At 46.3% G+C, this 19,351-nt stretch overlaps 1 protein-coding gene across 2 annotated transcripts in view; it reads right to left on the bottom strand.

The window, feature by feature from the left end:
• LOC139755892 (uncharacterized) overlaps nucleotides 1-17,436 on the bottom strand; it is a 19,172-nt gene extending 1,736 nt beyond the window's left edge. Inside the window, exons 1-2 of one of the 2 annotated variants that reach the window (XM_071674605.1) lie at nucleotides 16,758-17,436; nucleotides 6,529-6,715 (exon numbers count right to left, since the gene is read on the bottom strand). In XM_071674605.1, coding sequence (XP_071530706.1) covers nucleotides 6,529-6,715; nucleotides 16,758-17,070 — 500 coding nt within the window. In that variant the 5' untranslated portion in view covers nucleotides 17,071-17,436. Of the gene's footprint in view, nucleotides 1-6,528; nucleotides 6,716-16,739 lie in introns of both variants that reach the window. The other variant, XM_071674604.1, reaches the window with a different exon arrangement.
• Between the last annotated feature and the right edge of the window lie 1,915 nt (nucleotides 17,437-19,351).

Genomic DNA, 19,351 nt, shown 5'->3' with positions numbered 1-19,351 from the left:
CTTACCATTACACCCTACACTCACCCCTGGTATCCTACACACCTGCCTTTACCATTAAACCAGACGCTCATTTCTTGCCATTACACCCTACGCTTGCTCGTATAACCACACCTTACACTCACACCTGCTATCCTATACTTTTTATACTTTTCCCCTTACCATTACACCATACAGTCATTCCCTACTACTACACCCTACACTTGCCCCTGCAAACACCCCTACACTCTGCCACAACACCCTATTCTTTCCCCTCCCACCACACTCACACACACACACACACACACACACACACACCGCTATCGATCTTGCAAACTCCCATTCTCGTAAACTACCACCACACACGCTGCTATTTAAACATTCCACCCTTCATGTAAACTGTGAATGTAAACTCACACATACTAATCGGTTTATAGTTAACCTGTGATATGTTGAATCGTAAAAGGGGGATGGCAATTGGCTCACAATGTGACAAATTAGATTCCAGTTTTCTTCGTGGGGGAAAAAAAAGAGATACTTTAAGTGCATATCAAATTACAGGAGCTGTATGTTAAATTTCGGTACTGGTATGTTAAATTTCAGTATCTGTATGTTACACCACGGTGCGGTATGTTAGCCGACGGTGTTAATGTGGTGTGACTTAACATGTTAAATCGCATACTGGTATGTTAAATGACGGTACTGTTGTGTTAAATGATGGTAATGATAAGCTTAGAATAAGGTCCTTGTTTATCAAATTACGGAAATGGTATGTTTAACGAGTATGGTATGCTAAACGCAGGTTTAACTCATCGTCGCTTATCATGTGCCTGTTTCCGTTGGCAATATACTAAATGATGGTGTGGTTAATAGTAATGCATTAACTCGTGGTTAATATAATTAACAGTTATCTAGATTGCGATCTTTAACTTCCACTCAAATTACCTACAGACTGATGGCTGTATAACGTACTAGTTCACGGAGCTTTAACTTAGCTTCGTAAATGACGACTTCATTGGAAGTCCTTCAGCGTAGTGCGTGTGTAAACCCGCGTCATAAATTCATGGCCTTTTTAAAAAGAATAAAAAACATGCGTTAATTCATCACATGTGATATGTGTGTGCAGATTCTTCGAAAAAATATTTACTCATGATGTGTAGACTCGTTTTCATTATTGTTGGCGGTGTCGTAATTTATTTACGTGTTGCTTGGTGAAAACACTGGCATTCATTCGTCCCTTGTTAGATTGGCGTGTTAGTCTATGTGCTAGCTATCGGTGTGTTAAGATGGGTTCTCAGTGCATTTCGTAGATTAGCAATGTATTACTTTAGAATATGTCTCTCCCATATCCGTGGAATGTTAGCCAACAGTTTGCTGGTCTGCATTAGTTCGATCATTGATTCGAATGCGCTAATCATTGTCTGCGTTGTAATTCACGTTGCTGGTAAGGGTTATTTGACCCTTGCAGTCAACCAGGGTATGGCAGATAGCCATAGCCTTCAGAAGGCCAAGGGCCATCATACTCAAGGGTCGTGTTTTCATCCTTGAGTCGTACCGTCGTGCTCAGTGGTCGTACCGTCGTGTTCAGTGGTCGTACCGTCGTGTTCAGTGGTCGTACGGTCGTGCTCAGTGGTCGTACCGGCGTGCTTAGTGATCGTACCGTCGTGCTCAGTGGTCGTACCGTCGTGCTCAGTGGTCGTACCGGCGTGCTTAGTGATCGTACCGTCGTGCTCAGTGGTCGTACCGTCGTGTTCAGTGGTCGTACCGTCGTACTCAGTGGTCGTACCGTCGTACTCAGAGATCGCACCGACGTGCTCAGTGATCATACCGTCGTGCTCAGTGGTCGTACCGGCGTGCTTAGTGATCGTACCGTCGTGCTCAGTGATCGTACCGTCGTGCTCAGTGGTCGTACGGTCGTGCTCAGTGGTCGTACCGGCGTGCTTAGTGATCGTACCGTCGTGCTCAGTGGTCGTACCGTCGTGCTCAGTGGTCGTACCGGCGTGCTTAGTGATCGTACCGTCGTGCTCAGTGGTCGTACCGTCGTGCTCAGTGGTCGTACCGGCGTGCTTAGTGATCGTACCGTCGTGCTCAGTGGTCGTACCGTCGTGTTCAGTGGTCGTACCGTCATCCTAGATGGTCATTCTGTCGTACTAAAGCGTCGTACCGTCGTGTACAAAGGGATACTTTAGGAAGCCTTCATGGGGGAAACGAGATATCACTCTCCACTTTAGTTACGGACGCATTAGCGAAGACAATCGTAACCTGACATGGATCTAGCGCATGTTTTTTCTCCCCCAGTAGTCTCCACCCCAAGGCTGCTCCTCCGCTGAGAGATACATCTAACAGAATTACATTTCCCGTTACTGGTACAGTCTCCTTTTCCCTCCAGCCCCTCGTCCCGCGAAGATTGTGGAGTTCCGTTCCTTCTTTCGTCTTTCCCTTCATCCCATATCGCCTTTTTCGCCTGCAGGAGTCGTGTCCACAAACACCCCCCTGAAGACCTCAAGGTTAATCCCTCCCTCAGTGTCCTGCTAGATGTTACTATGGCTTTTGAGTACATGACCTCGACTGAAGAATGCGTTTGCTTGCTGCCTTGTGAGGTACAACTCCTTACCGATAGCCAAAATGACCATCCTGTTATGATGAATCGGATTTACATTTAGATGAATATGTTTACATCACTCTACCTTGTAAAACATTTACCCCTTACCCCTTCCTTTATGATGTAAAATATTTACCTCTCCCCCCTTCTCCATTCCTATATGCTGTATGCTACTCACTCCCTCTCCCTCCCTCCCTCATACTTCTCTCACAGTCATATTGTTGTTATCACTGACACACAACACGAAACGCCCCTCCGACAAATCCCTCCATTCCCTCTCACACGTCCCTCACGCCCCTCCCACATGTCTCTCACGCCCCTCCCTCACGTCCCTCACACCCCCTTCCTCACGTCCCTCACGCCCCTTCTCACACGTCCCTCACACAACCTCCCACATGTCCCTCACGCCCCTCCCACATGTCCCTCACGCCCCTCCCACACGTCCCTCACACCCCTCCCACACGTCCCTCACGCCCCTCCCACATCATCTTCCGCACCAGGATATAATGTCATCAGTAAAGATCGTCTCGGTAACACAGATGTCATACTATATGTTTATCATGTTATAGATATAGCCAGAGTTAGAACAACTGACGTCAACACACACGATTAATTGTTTAATGAACTGATGAACAAGACGTCTAAAAATATCTTTTGTAGGAGTGTACAGAACCACCAAAGCAATTAGAAGAAAACGACCGTAGCCCTAGATTGGGATCTAGAGATGGGTGATCGTGAAGGTTAACAAGACTAAATGATTTGACTGACGACTGTTTTGATAATCAGATGATCCATGACCCAACGAGAGATGAGTAACATTTTAGAATGATTGATATCCTCTAGCTGGGATCTAAGTAGCGCCTGTGAGATATGTAGATAAATACGTAATAATTATGATCATAATGATGATATCCGATTCATTGCAAACTACCTTTTTCTACTTCATAGATAATAACATAACGATGCCACTATTTTTTTATGGGCAAATAAAATGTACCAAGACCTTGAAAGTGTTTAGAAACCATAGAGAACAAAAAGAAAACCGTTAAAACGTAAGAAAATTTACATCGAATTCGAAATAGACGGATCATACTTAACGTTCTTTCGTCATAGAGATGACGATTGGGATTCGAACCATAGGATTCCAAAGTTATCCTCAGATGATATATAATCAGATTTTCGAAAAAAATAAAACAATCGACAAAGTCCTTCATAAATGATTGCCGAGCGAGTGAAAACAACTCAAGGTATAGGAAATCGAATCTGTGTGTGTGGACGGTGGAGCGGCTTACAGACAGGGAATAGCGCGCGGTGGCGAATGGCGAAGCGTCCGCCTGACTTCCCATGACGAACGGAATACCGCAAGGCTTACTCCTGGGGCCTGCACACATCTGTACTGACGAACGAGCGTCTGGACTCACTTGCAGAATATTGAGGTTTAGGAGATATTGCCCATTCATAGGAAGACGACAACTCTGAGACAAACTGATGGAGTGGTAAAAGACAAGCCAAACAGACATCAGTGTCATGCAAATTAATGCATTATAACACCACTTAGAATGTTGATCAAGAGTACTGAGTATTGATCAAGAATATAGAATGCTTGGCAAGTCTTAATTAGAAGTAAGAGAAAGATAGAGACTTTGGAATGATGAAGGTTTATCATCGGTGACCTGAATTACGAAAAACACAGCCCAACTGCCTACAATAACTCTAACTGGATGTTGGGTTTCATAGCAAGAGATGGTAACTATAAAGAGAAGGATGCACACTCGCTCCTTATAATAATGCTCTGGTCAGACATCATTTCTTAGTTCAGCTCCGGTCATCACGTATGATCCTATATAGAAAAGAATACGAACAAATTCAAAGAAGAGAAATAAAACTAATTCCGTCACTCAGGAGTAAGCCTTATGAAGAAAGACTTAGAAACCTAAAATAGGCGCTAAATTAAGAATTGCAGACTCCACAGAGATCTGATGAAAGTTTTCAAAATACTAAATAACTTCAACATTGCGCTTAGACATTTTCCTGGCAATAGATAGAGACTCGACGACCATAAACGACGGCAAGAAATTAAAAGACAGGAGATGTAACGATAACTTGGGCAAAATGTTTATATTAAGCCGCAAAGTTGCAGAACATCGGAATGCACTACCGCCAGATGCAGATAAGAAACTTTCTAGCAATTTCACATTGTAGCTAAACAAATGTTTCATTGATATCTATTATCAGATTTCAAGAATGAACGATTTTAGATTTATTCCAAAGATATTTTCCTCTGTTTCAGATTTCGTCTGCCAAGAAGCGTGATGAATAAAGTTTGGAACGTTTGTCGTTCATACTTTCCTGTCAAATTTCCATGGTAGCATAGCTTCTCCATACATTATAGTCTTTTCTTCTCATTTTCTTTTTCCTTTCTGAATGTTGAGCCGGAGGGAGAGGTGGGTGATAATGTGCCTTCTGGTTTGCTATCCTGTCTCTACTACAGATGAAATGACACCCCAGGTAACTCAGTTATGAACCATCAGGTCCTCTGTTATCTGTCCCTCCTATCTGTTCCCCTTCCTCACCGCCTCTCACACTCCTGCACCTCCCGCGCTCTCCCCCTCACCCGTCACACCCCTCTCACACCCCTCCAACACCGCCCCTCACACCCTTTCCACACCGCCCCTCATGTTGTTTCCACACTGTCCCCTAACGCCTGCCTGTCCCACACCGCCCGCCCTTCCCATACCGTCCTTCTCACCTCAACTACATCTCCCCTCCCATCCATCCCCTCACAACCCTTCCAACACCGTTCCTTGCGCCCCTACCACTCGCCCCTCCCAAGCGTTCATGGGATATGCGAGAATCGTTTCCATTAGTCAATCGTGACATAAATTGTGGTCCATCTTGAGCAAGACCTTTGAGCAAGGAGGTACCACCCTTGAGCACGACGTTTCGACCTTTGACTACGACGATACGACCGTCTAAACGGCTGTACCATCCCTGAAGGCGACCTTAAGGACCCTTGAGCACGACGGTAACGATCGTTAAAGCACGACGGTACGATGTTTTGAAAGCTACTGTATGGGTCCTGCAGTTTGCATGCGGCAAACTGTTCTATATGTATACACAAGTGTTCGCAATAGCTGCACGGTTGCAAGGGGAGCAGTTTGAGAAGGCCAAGGTGTAACTAGGTACGGACGGACTTCAGTCCAAGACTCTTAAGGTCTGCGAGCTAGACGATCTGTGTGTGTGTGTGTGTGTGTGTGTGTGTGTGTGTGTGTGTGTGTGTTGGGGGGGGGGGGGGGGGGGATCACACCAGTTGACTGATTATAAAGCTGTGACTACCCTCTTGGGCTGTTGGCCGGAGGGACGGGATTGCGGAGGTGAGGAGTTAGAGGAAGGGTTTGTTGAAGGGGTTTTGTGAAGTGTTGACTAGAGGGATGGGGTGTAGGAGTTGAAGACTGTGGGAGGAGTGTGTTATTGGGTTCCTGGAAGTGTGGTGACCTGGTGAAGGCTCGGAAGATGAGAGAAGGAGTCACAGAGTCGTAGATCCTCAACCTTGACCTAGGTGTTCCTTTCTCAGTCACTCGTCCTTGTTGATGGATCCAGAGAGTATGGCTATGGAAGTGGCAGATTTCTCGTACCACATGATTCCTTTTATGCCCCGCTAGTAAAGGTTCTTACCTGCCACCAAAAGTAGGGAACAGTACCTATCATCTCCACCTATTGCATCGGTCTTGACCTGAGGACACTCACCATCTGATGTCAGCAGCAAGTCTTGACCTGGGGACACTCGCCGTCTGTTCTATGTACCAGGTCTTGACCTAGGGACACTCACCGTCTGTTCTGGTACCAGGTCTTGACCTGGGGACACTCACCGTCTGTTCTGGTACCAGGTCTTGACCTGGGGACACTCACCGTCTGTTCTGAGTATCAGGTCTTGACCTGGGAACACTCACCGTCTGTTCTGGTACCAGGTCTTGACCTGGGTGTCGGTCAGGTTCAGCTTGGCCGCCAGTTCCATGCGATCCTGCACACTCAGGTACTTCTGACGCTCGAAGCTCTTCTCCAGCGTCTGCAGCTGGTGGTCGGTGAAGGCCGTGCGGGCCTTACGCTGCTTCTTGGCCACAGGCCCCGCATCGTTACCTGAAGGACGATCAGTAGGTTATTACAGGTCACAGGTCATACTTCCTACGTCTCCGCTATTACAAAAACACCCATCTCAAAAGGCACCCGATTCACACATACGGATTTCATAGCTTCTGCATTTGATTTCCAGGAAGCTTAACTATAGACGCTAAAATCCTTTGATGAGGCTAGAAATAATATCCCTATGGCTATCAGTTCTCATATGAGGTTGACCGCCTTTGATAATCAGGAGATTCAGAAAGAGATAAAAAGCTGAGATGAACTAAAGACATAGCTTTATCTAGGAGGCGACCACGATCACGGGAACAGGAGCAATATAAGACCACGAGACTCGAAGACCCGAAAAAGAAATAGGTATCTAATAGCTCCGAAGACAAGAGAAGACCACAGATATGTAGACCATTGGGACATGAAGACCATAGCAAACAACGGACCACAAGCCCTTGAGGTCCCAAGTACCATAGAGAATGAGGAGGCAGAAGAATAAATGAAGAAATAAACAGTAAACCAGCAGAACCCTGAGTTCGCGATCCCAAGGACCAAAAAAACAAGCTAGGATCAGAGTTCCAGATAAGATCATTTAACTCCAGCCAAAGGGATGAAGAAAAATGATTTGACCAGGGGATCGATAACCCTGATGCTCAGAGGACAGTGAACCATAAGACCTGAGGGTAAGAAGAAAAATGGAACTTGAGCGAACGAGAGGTCCAAATGATGAAAGCACGAAGATCCCGATGGACCCCAGAATGGAACAAGAAGACCACAGCACCATCCGACGATAAGACCAAGCGGCTTGGAAATCGGTGAAGCTAGAAGGCCATAAAGATATAAGGTTGAAGAACGCCATTGATACAAATACCCAGTGAGATTCATCCAGTATATGAAAAAGCAGCATTTCTACTTCGTATCCGTTTTCTAATTCCCGATCATTTCATCATGAGTTTGTCTCCCGTGCTAGAGTGTCACCTCACCATCGCTAAAACTCTCCTGCTACACTTAAGAGTCCTAGTTCACATACATTCTCTCTCCTACACCACCACCATTCACCCACAAGCACCACGTAGGAGTAACCGACGCCTCTACCATTTTAGGGATTAATGTGAACTCCAGCAGCATATAGGCAGATCTCTCGACCATGTTCTAGTTGGGTAGACATTTTGAGGACATCCTCAAGCATTTCATGGCCAACATACCCACCCTCCCTATGTTCTGTATCGAGGGCCTACGACTCCCGTCCCTCGAGCACCGATGGGGCTACTATAACATCACATATACTCATTTTTGCCCTCACAGACAGTGACATCTCTTCCCCGCACACTCCTCCGTGCACCCAGGACCTTTGCCCCTCCTCACTCTCTCCATTGTTCACTTCAGCTTTCACAATTCCATCCGCTGTCATCTCCGCTCCAAGGTATCTAAAACACTCCGCTTCCTCCAGGCCTTCCTCCATTCAAACACACGCTCCAGGCTACTTGTCTAACCTCCTGCTAAACCTCATTTCCTTACTTTTATTTATATTAGCGATCATCTTCCTTCTTTCACACTCTCTCTAACACTCTTGACATCAGCTTCTGCAATTTCTCACTCAAGTCTGTCATCAGAGCCGTGTCATCCGCAAAAAGCAACTGACGTGTCACCTCCTAGGCCCATCTACCCGCAGAACGATGTAGATCCGCTCCTTTCTCCAAGACTCTTGCATTTACCATCCTCATCGTCCCATTCAAAAAGAAATTAATCAAGTATGGTGACATCACACACCTTTGACGCAGAACCATCCACCCTCCTCTCTTCCCACTCGCAATATATATATATATATATATATATATATATATATATATATATATATATATATATATATATATATATGTGTGTGTGTGTGTGTGTGTGTGTATGGGGGTAGTTTCAATAAGATGATAAGATCTTAATTCAACTACGTTGTTTGTGAAAAAGCTAATTTGTACATATAAAATTCTTATATATACTGGGAGGGTCACGTATGTGCAACTGAGATTTGCAAAGAATTATCTTTCTTTTCTTTGATGAAATTCAAAACGACGAACCAATAAAGACTCAGTTTCCATGCAGAGATATTAATCATCATTGGGTAAAAGCTACCAAAGGGAAGTGTTCTGACCATTACAGTTTCTTCATAGTTTGTTGGCGATTACCAGGTAACGAGTAATCAGCCTGGTAACACCGTTCTTGGAGAGGGAATCCGCTCACTATCAAAGTCGATGCGATCAAGTCATTCATCATCAATTGTCTTTTTCTCTTTGAGGTCGTCAACATAAGACGGGGATATTACGTGCTAACGTATGCATAGATAATAGATAATGTACGATAGATTATGTTTAAAACCACGGATTGAGGCTGTCAACATAAGACGTGGATATTACATGCTAACGTATGCATAGATAATAGATAATATACGATAGATTATGTTTAAAATCACGGATTTCATATTTAGAATTCGATAGAACAGAACCAAGATATGGTATTGTATGTTTAGTTGCCTACAGAGGGAGACAACTCTTCTCTCCTCGATACAATGAAAAGTTCAAGCCTGGAAGGATTGTTAATGTCATATTTTCACGTGAAGGAGCGGATTTTAAGCTTGATTTCATACACTTATGCCCCGAATGTTCTTATTTGCCCAGAGTACAAGGCCTCCTTACATGACTACAATTAGATGATATTGTGAATCCTCAAATGACTGTTAAGAGTGGTTCTGACTTGTTCTGTTTTGCTTTTTATAAATCATTACTCATAGTTACCTGTCAGTAACGGTTCTTATTTCCAGTTTGCACTCTCCTCAAGTGACCTCTCGGTCTGTTTCTGTTGGGAATAGCACGAAGGCTAATCGCTCGAGAGAGAGAGAGAGAGAGAGAGAGAGAGAGAGAGAGAGAGAGAGAGAGAGAGAGAGAGAGAGAGATAACTACTCCCGTGGTGTGGTGGTTAGCGTTCCTGACCATGACGTACGTACTCGCGGGCCGCCCAGGGTCGAGCGCATGGGTTCGAATCCTGGTTACGGCAGTCGGTCCACAGTCAACCCAGCTGTTCATCTCATCCACCCTTAGGGGGTTGGTCGATGACATAGGTACCCAGCTCACGCTAGGACATATATAAAGTAAACCTCAGTGTACCTTTAGCACACCTTAGTATACTTTAGTATACCTTGGTTTTCCTTCCTTTTTTTATCATATGTGAGCTGAGATGACGAGAGCAACTGAATGCCCTCATCAAGGCCACATCTCATCTACGCCTACGCCTGGCAACAAAGTTTATCGACCACACCTCAAGGAGAGGATGAACAGCTGGGTTTGACTGTAGACCGGCAGCCAGCGGCTAGATAGAATTCAGACCCCCGTGTGGATTCGACCCCAGGCGGCCCGTACATGCGTCGCGATCAGGCACCGCTAACCATCACAGACCGCTGGAAGGAAACTACCTAATTGCACCTCATTGCTGAACCGTATCTGGTCTGACGTAGATTTTAAGATAGCCACGTAGTGTCATCTGAGGTTAGAGTCTTGAGACGTGAAGTCGTAGACGTAATCTAACGTAAGGGAGTTAGTTCGTTTGGTGGTGGCTGGTGATGAGTCGTACAGCGTCTTGGGGGTTCGACGCCAAGTATACGATGGTGTGAGTCGACATCTGACCCGTAACACTGTGACGAGTTAAGATTAAAAGAGATGAAGATAGAGAAGGGAGGAGGAGGAGGTTGGCTGGGGTTTGCATAAGGTCTAAAGCTAAGTCTTTCACGATCGTTCGAAGATAAAGGAGTGGGTGACGAAGAAATTTACGTTTTCTCTACGATTAAAAGGAAGAAAATGATACAGTATCACATGGTTGACTTACTGACGATATCTCTAATCCAATTTCACCCCTGTTCAGATCGCTGTATACGTCACTATGGAGATGAACCCTCAAGTTGTGTTTACCGGATCGAAAAGTTGTATGATTCGGCACGACTCTTTAATGTTCAGTGTTCAAATGCGTCATCCAGTTTGAGGAAGCGTTTGTAGAAACTTCTTATGAATGTGATGTGAGGAGTTGGTCAGGAGAATGTGATGTGAGTGGGTCATGATGGTCTGAGAGGCTGGTCATGATGGTCTGAGAGTCTGGTCATGATGGTCTGAGAAGCTGGTCATGATGGTCTGAGAGGCTGGTCATAATGGTCTGAAAGGCTGGTCGTGATGGTCTGAAAGGCTGGTCGTGATGATGGTCTGAGAGGCTGGTCGTGATGGTCTGAGAGGCTGGTCATAATGGTCTGAAAGGCTGGTCATGATGGTCTGAGAAGCTGGTCATGATGGTCTGTGTTGTATGCTTCATCTTCTCACAGAGGCACCCACTGTTATCCTCTGCGAAAGACTCGTAACCCCTAAACAAGAAGATCTGATCCTTTTACAAGGTTTTCTCATCCTTAGACAATATTCTGGAGAACTTGGTGTGTATAATGTCATCTACACACACACACACACACACACACACACACACACACACACACATTGAAATGCCGATGGGCATGGCAGTCGGTTCACAGTCAACCCAGCTGTTCATCCTCCCCTCAGGATTGGTCGATAAATGAGGACCTGGCTTAGGCTGAGGTGTGTGTGTGTGTGTGTGTGCGTGTGTGTGTGTGTGTAAACACATAGAAAAGTAAAGACATGGTAAACATATATATATATACGAGGTTAAGAGACGGGGAGAGCACGAGTGAGAAATCCTCTCTCTCTCTCTCTCTCTCTCTCTCTCTCTCTCTCTCTCTCTCTCTCTCTCTCTCTCTCTCTCTCTCTCTCTCTCCGTGTAACACACACAAACAGTAATCACGCACTTAACACACACTTTCAGTAGGTTCCACACACACACACACACACACACACACACACACACACACACACACACACACACACACACTCACGCACCCTTACAGCTTTCCCGTAACCATCCACACCCAACCATCCAGGCCTCACGCCATCCGCCCATCCATTTGCCTAGGGTGTTCGTCAGGCACATAGTAAAACAAACAACCATAAGAAGGCGGCGGGGGAGGGTGAGGTGTGGTGTGGCGACCATCGGGAGGGGGACTTTTGCAACCAGGAGGTCGGTCGTTCGACTCCAACGTGGTTATCAACTGGGACGATTATCATGACAGAGATTGGTCCAGTCATGCGGGAGATTGGGGCGACATCTGATTGTTATTTATGTCTCGTAGAACCGAATCTTCTCTAATGATAGGGGGAGGAGAGGAGGGTGTTGTGAGGAGGAAGACTCACCACCGAGAGGGTTGTGAGGAGGAAGACTCACCACCGAGAGGGTTGTGAGGAGGAAGACTTACCGCCGAGAGGGCTGTGAGGAGGAAGACTCACCACCGAGAGGGTTGTGAGGAGGAAGACTCACCACCGAGAGGGTTGTGAGGAGGAAGATTCACCACCGAGAGGGCTGTGAGGAGGAGGACTCACCGCCGAGAGGGTTGTGAGGAGGAAGACTCACCACCGAGGCAAGTCTCATCATCTCGAAAGTACTGTTACCATGAACCTAACCACACTTGACGTGTGGACGAGATGACCCACAGATCGAACCCTTGCAGCCAGGAGGGCATATGATGACCATAGGGTGAGGGAACGTTCCCTCCACATGACCCACTCGGCCCACTGTGGACGAGAGAACTAAGGGGACGAGTAAACCCTCAGAAACGATGCTTCTGGTCGAAGACCAAAAGTGTCGGGGTTTGGGGAAAGGATTCCTACTAGACTGAAACCTGACGAAGTTCATTCCAGCCAATCCAGGTCTTGGGGTGATGTGGATCCGTCCACGACAGGCGGATGGATGTATACACCTGTCACAACTACGAAGAGTTCCACGTCTGTGTGTGTGCAGTTATAGGGAGTGAAGACCACGCCTATCCTACCATGGGTGCTGCTCCCACACAGGGTCTCTATGAAATGTTAAAACTCCGTTCCAGCGTCGTGTGTGCGTCTCGCTGCTTATCAAGAAGTATTTCCGTGTTAGTGATCGGTATTTCAGTATCGTACAGTCTCTAGAAAACAGTGCTAGGTTCGTAAATCGTGGGTGGTTGCTCTTATTACTAGATCTAGGATGGGTCGTATCATACAGTCTCTAGAAACAGTGCTAGGTTCATAAATCGTGGGTAGTTGGTCTTATTACTAGAAGATCTAGGATGGGTTTCGGAAGTCGTGTTGGATAAGATATTGTCGTTTTTAGACTTACGTTGTAACCTGCTCCGTCTGGTGTCTGTAAGCGAGTCTTGGAGTTGGTAAGACCTTCTGCCTCCTTCATAGTTACGAAGATGCCCTTGTGCTCAGGGTGGGGAGAGAGGGAGACTGGGGTACATAGTGGGCCTGCATGTCAGTGTATCTCTCTTGTAAGTATTCATGTCTCATAGCGTATTGTAACTTGTGTGTGTGTGTGTGTGTGTGTGTGTGTGTGTGTGTGTGTGATTTATCTCTCACTTTTGCTTGTTTATGTGAATGTGTTTGTGTGTGTGTGTCTTTGTGTGTGTGTACGCAAACATGCTCGCTTGTGTTCGTTTTATGTATGTCTATGATTGTATTTGTGTATCTGTCTTCATAATTCGTATTTACCTTTCTGTTCAATACGGGTAGAGAGTTCTACACCCGTGGGAGCCCCATCTCTTGAACCTCTTAAACCAATGAGGAGCCTTATGTATGTGTTTTGTGCTGGCTTGCGTATTCATTTGTATGACTGCGCAGATGATCATGCATGCGCGAGTGTGTGTGTGTGTGTGTGTGTGTGTGTGTGTGTGTGTGTGTGTGTGTGTGTGTGTGTTGCATGCGCAATGAGCAAAGAAACAGTGACAACAAGTCCCTGAGAGCTGTAGTATGACAACCCACGCTGTGTTGCCTCATTAACAAATGTGTTGTCCCATTACGTATGTGTTGCCTCATTACGAAATGAGTTACCTCTTTACAAAATGGGTTGCCTCATTACGAGATGTTCCGCCTCATTATACAATGTGTGTAGCCTCATTACGTCAATGATGAACGTTCTTCGCGCGATTCTCGTCTTCAAGGTGAAGATAGTGTTAACGTACCATCTCACTACGGAACACAATCATTAGTAATTTTCTCTGTCCTAAAAAAAAAATAAATCTGCGTCTAAATCTTCAGCAAGATCCTCAATATAGAACACAGTCCGCTTTAACCTTATTAAAGATACTGTACTTAAGCATTCTTTTTTTTTTTCAATTTACAACTCTATATAACCACTGGCAATTCTTTTGGGTACTTATACTTTAAGGACAAGGGTTATCATACCTTTGTGCTTCGGTAGATGGAACGGAAGCATTAAGGTTTAAACGTGTGTGACGTAGGGGTGTATATGGGAAGGGAAGATGATAACAAAATACCTGATGGTCTGCGCAGAGAGTATCGGCAGGGGGACAATGATAGCAGTACATACGAAGGACAGATAACAGGAAATGTGATGGTCTATGACAAGGTTATCTGCTGGAGGACAGTTATGGCAATACGTGGGAAGGACAAATAACAGAAGACCTGATGGTCTATGACGAGGTTATGAGGTCAGCCTATTGCCGAGTGCACACGAAGGCCACACACATGACCCTATCTCTCCAACAGGCACTGGGAACACTTTGCTTGGAGCAAAGGTCACACGTTACAGCGTTACCTGCTGGTTTAACTCCCCGTGACGCAGTAGGAATCAAGCAAGCAGGAATACCCTCTCGTTAGTCAATGAATTACGACGGTACACACACACACACACACACACACACACACACACACACACACACACACACACACGCCCTATCCTAACGGATTCCCGCACCTGGAGGAGGAAGAGGCCGTTGCTGAGTGAGGTCCTCTTACTACAATCGCACGACGAGGCTCTGGGTGGAAGGCGCACTGGACACAGAGCATCTCGATGGTGCAAGAGACATCGAGATGAATATTCAAGTTGGCCTCAGCGTTTGTAGGACGAATATCTGTGTCTACGATACACCTACTGCAGGATTGAAGGAGGGAGAGGGAAGGAGTGTACACACACACACACACACACACACACACACACACACACACACACACTCCCCCTCCTGCAGGAGGGAGGGAGGGAGTTCGTCCCTTGGTCAGATGACGAGGGAAACTCACACCATCGCAAGTGTAGCCGAGATGATTCGTCCTGTCAGCCCAGGGCGAACAGAAGGTAAAGATCCTGTTTAAGGTGATTCGATCCGACCCGGCGTGTGGAGCCTTCGGGTGGCGACCTAGCTAGAGCAGGTCAGGCTGGTCACGCCCCACACACACACACACACACACACACACACACACACACACACACACACACACACTGTGGCTCTTTACCGACCCTGAAGCATTCTTCCAGCCAGCGCTTTCCAGGAATGATATATGTACACTGCACGTGATCCATCATCAGAGAGAGACACTGAGGGTGATCCAGGAATAAATTTCCTCCAGCAGGTCTAAAAGAAAGAGTAAATCTTGAGGGCAGCTCACATGACGATCAGGTCGCCGGCCACTCACACAGGTGAGTAGCGTCTCAAAGGAGCTTATTGTCATCAAGCGGTTGATAATGCCAGCGAACAGTACAATTTTCTGTGAGCTGCAGTTGTGTAAGCCAAGATACAAACACGATGATGATGTACGGGAAAGAATAATTGTAAACGGGTGAACCCAAATGTACCAAAAGATTAACTAGTTATATATATATATATATATATATATATATATATATATATATATATATATATATATGTGTGTGTGTATGTGTGTGTAAGTTTATATGTGTGTGTTACCAGACTCCACCTGTTCAAGGTTGTGAAAAGTCACCTTTAGCGAGGTTTAACATCGACAGCAGACGAGAATATATATCTAGTCAAAGAACTACTCGCTTCAAAGGAGGAGTCCATCCTTTCCCTGCTCCTGAGTGTAGCGCATCATTCGGAGCTGCAGGAAATTCGGATGGTCGACCGGCGTGAACTAGTCATGTAATGACTGGTTGACGACTATTAGGGAGAAAAAAAAGAAAACAGAATGCACCAATTACCGCAGCTTTGACGCTCGCCTTACGTTCATGCCTCAGGTGACGTTCCCGGGTCTGACTCGTCCTTACGTTCATCAAGCAACAAGTCTCGGAAGGATCTTCACGTTCCGCCGTATCCTGCAACGCTATCCTACACTTCATCTCCTGCGGGATCCTGTCTCTTAACAGTGATGTTCAATTCCACGTAATCACACTTCAAAGCCACTCTCATTAATCCAAGCGCTTCCATCAGTAATATTTTATGTATTTTGTATCCTATTTTGTAACTGACGTTAGTCCATTTCTGTACCATGTATTCGCGAGTATGACTCAAAATTTTGAAATGTATTCCATGGGATGATTGTAACCACTGTGTGATGCGGGCGGGGCATCTGGTGTGTGTGTATAACCCGTGTTGATGATTGGGCGATGTGGCACAGAAAATGCTGTTTCCACCCCACCACTTTGCCCTGATCAGGTGATGGGGAAGTTAGTACCGTCTGTGCCTGACTGTGTCTCCCCGTTAGGGATATATCGTAATGAGTATACCCACGGTAAGGTCCTCTGTGATATACCATACGTTAGAGAAACGCTCGGATCGCTAAAAGCACCGCAGTCACACGCTGCCTCTCCCGAAGTCTTTAAAAGCCCTGAGCTCCATCAATACCATAAGCATCTTCAACTACATGTTCCTCTAGGTCAAGCGTCTATAAGTCTCTCTCAACACACAAACACATACACACACACACACACACACACACAATGCACTCATACATCTCTTATCTAAATCATACCCACTCCTGCTTCCTCATAAAACATGCCTCATGACCTCCCTCACTTGCTCTCTCTGCAGACGTTCAAGAATCACACTCATCCTTTAATAATCTTTCCTCATATTTCCCCCCCCCCCCCCCCCCCCCCAGCTCACCCCAGGAGGGCTGGCTGGCCTGGGGTAACTTGAGCCACCAAGTTAACTCACTGTCATCATCGTGCTGACCTGCGTCGTCGCCCAGTTGGTCATCTTCCTGACCGGCCAGGCCCTTGAGGTGGTCGCTGGTGGGCGTGGTGGAGGCGCCCCCGCCCTCTCCCTGCTCCTCCGTGGGCGTGGGCGGGGCGCGCTGGGCCAAGATATCGGTGATCATAAACTTGGGTCGGTGGACGGGCGCGTCCGTGGTCGTGTCGCGGGCGGGCGAGGACGACACGCCCCTCTCGCCGTGCCCGTCGTCCAGCGGCGCCCCGTCGCTGTTGCTGGAGCCGCCCGGCGACACGCTGGGCACCGACACCCGCCCACACACCTCTACGGTCATCATGCACCACGCCCACAATGCCTTCAGGCTTGACCAATAGAGTCTAAAACAACCAACTCAAAAAAAAAAAAAAAAAGGGGGGTTTCTGTAGGAGTCAAGAGTATGGTACCATGTGTCCCTCGGGATTAATTCTAATCTCTTTTTAAAAGTACAAATGACCCAGCTTGCGTCCACCTGTGTGTGTGTGTGTGTGTCTGTGTCTTTCTCTCTCTCGCTAGCGTCCGCCACAAACTTTACGACCCCCCCCTTCGGTCTTGTACGTCAATCACTGCGGATCAATGGACAGGTGGAGTTGACGTCCGCTCTTACCGCACCTGTCCGCGGTTGTGAGGTCGCTCGCTCGCTGACGGTGCCACCGACACACTGGAGCACCACCACCATCTCACGGTATTGCCAACCTCCTGCCCAGAAATCAGCCATGGATTCCCCTCCTCCCATCACGACGTCAGTCGACGACCACCGTTCATCCCAGGGATCCATGATAACCCCAATGATCGAAATTTGGTCTATCGTTACCGTTAGTTTATGGATAAACTTAGAGTCAAGATCAAATTCTAAGATGTTTGGAAATTCAGGAGCGTTACACCTCTGGCAACTCCGAGGCCAGTACTGTCTCGGCATGTTAGCCCCGCCCCTTACATCTCCCAGGCTCCGCCCCCTCCGCCCCTTCGCTCCTCCTCCCTCACCACCACCACACCGCCACCACCACCACCACCTTCCCTAAGGCAAGTCAGTGGATTTTCTCAGACGAAGACCCCCGACGAGAGAGAGAGAGAGAGAGAGAGAGAGAGAGAGAGAGAGAGAGAGAGAGAGAGATCTATAGACATCCCGTAAATGAAACTTTTTTGAATATCAATATCTCGCGAACGTATTGGTCTTAGCGTACAACACACTGGCCTCTCACCCCACCCATTCTATGAGGCACATAAGAGAGAGAGAGAGAAGAGGGAGTGAGCGGGGAGAGAGAGAGAGAGAGAGAGAGAGGGAGGGAGGGAGGGAAGAGGAGGAGAATATAAGCCAGTGTGGTTTATTCACGATAATGCACTTCAAGATGTGTGTGTGTGTGTGTGTGTGTGTAAACATTATACATAATGAAGAGTAGAATGTTCTGAATCTCGGGTCTCGGCCCACCTCAACCCTCCACCCCTTCCACACACACACACACACACACACACACACACACACACACACAGTGGCGAGCGGTCAAAAGACAGGCTTATCTCTTCACTGACCCGATAGACAGGTGTTATGAAGACAGGACACATGTGAGCAGTATGGCAGGGGTGAGGATTGGGACCATTAGGCAAACTATCAAGCAGATAAACAAACTTGCAAACAAGCGGGGCATAAGCAGCAGACAAACGAAAAAAGCAGGTTAGCAAACAAGTGGTTGTTAGTACGTGTATAAGCAGTTAGGTGATAGACGTGTTTAAAGACGTATAAGCATGCAAACAGCCACCAGCATGCAAACAAACGAACAAACAAGCAAGGCAGACACTCAAACAAACAGGTATCCACAAACAAGATGTACATTTCACACACAGACACAAGCAAAAAGCCGGTCGCACAACCACAAACCATGCAAACAAGGACGTTCAAACAGGCACACTCACAAACAAGCAAACAAGTGGCCAGCCAAGCACAGAATGAGCACCACTATGTAAACAAAGATGATGTATAAACATTTTGTGATACACCAAAGCGATCACAAATACACATCCACGTTGCTTGAAGGAAAAGATACGCTTCCCACAAACATAAAAACAAGGACAAAAGAGAGGAACAATACAAACAAACACAGAGAATACCATGTGGAGATACACCTATTAAAGAAAGCAAGTCAAACTTGCCAAAACAAACACACAAACAATTACACTAGCAGTCGGAAGAGAACGCAAGCATGAAGCAAAAACAGAAACAAACAAAAGGTACACATTTGCACGAACAAGGAGGCCATGCTTTTGCCAAAACAAAGACACATTCAAAAGCAATATACATTTCCCGTTCAAGAAGACAGAAGACAGACAGACAGACATGACGGAAGCCGTCAATCTGACGGGAACAAGCTAGCCAGCCGAAAAAAAAGACAGAGAAATGCAAGCAGAATGGAGTCCATTGATTCATTTATTGAGTTTACGAAAAAAAAAATGAAAGTACTTGGAGTAAAGCACTATGATATTTCATCAATATGATAGCAACAATAGTACACACACACACACACACACACACACACACATATATATATATATATATATATATATATATATATATATATATATATATA

This window comes from Panulirus ornatus, chromosome 20 (assembly GCF_036320965.1).
Source record: "Panulirus ornatus isolate Po-2019 chromosome 20, ASM3632096v1, whole genome shotgun sequence".
NCBI lineage: Eukaryota > Metazoa > Arthropoda > Malacostraca > Decapoda > Palinuridae > Panulirus > Panulirus ornatus.
Note: the sequence above shows the minus strand (reverse complement) of the source record. Positions and strands in the feature narration are given on the sequence as shown.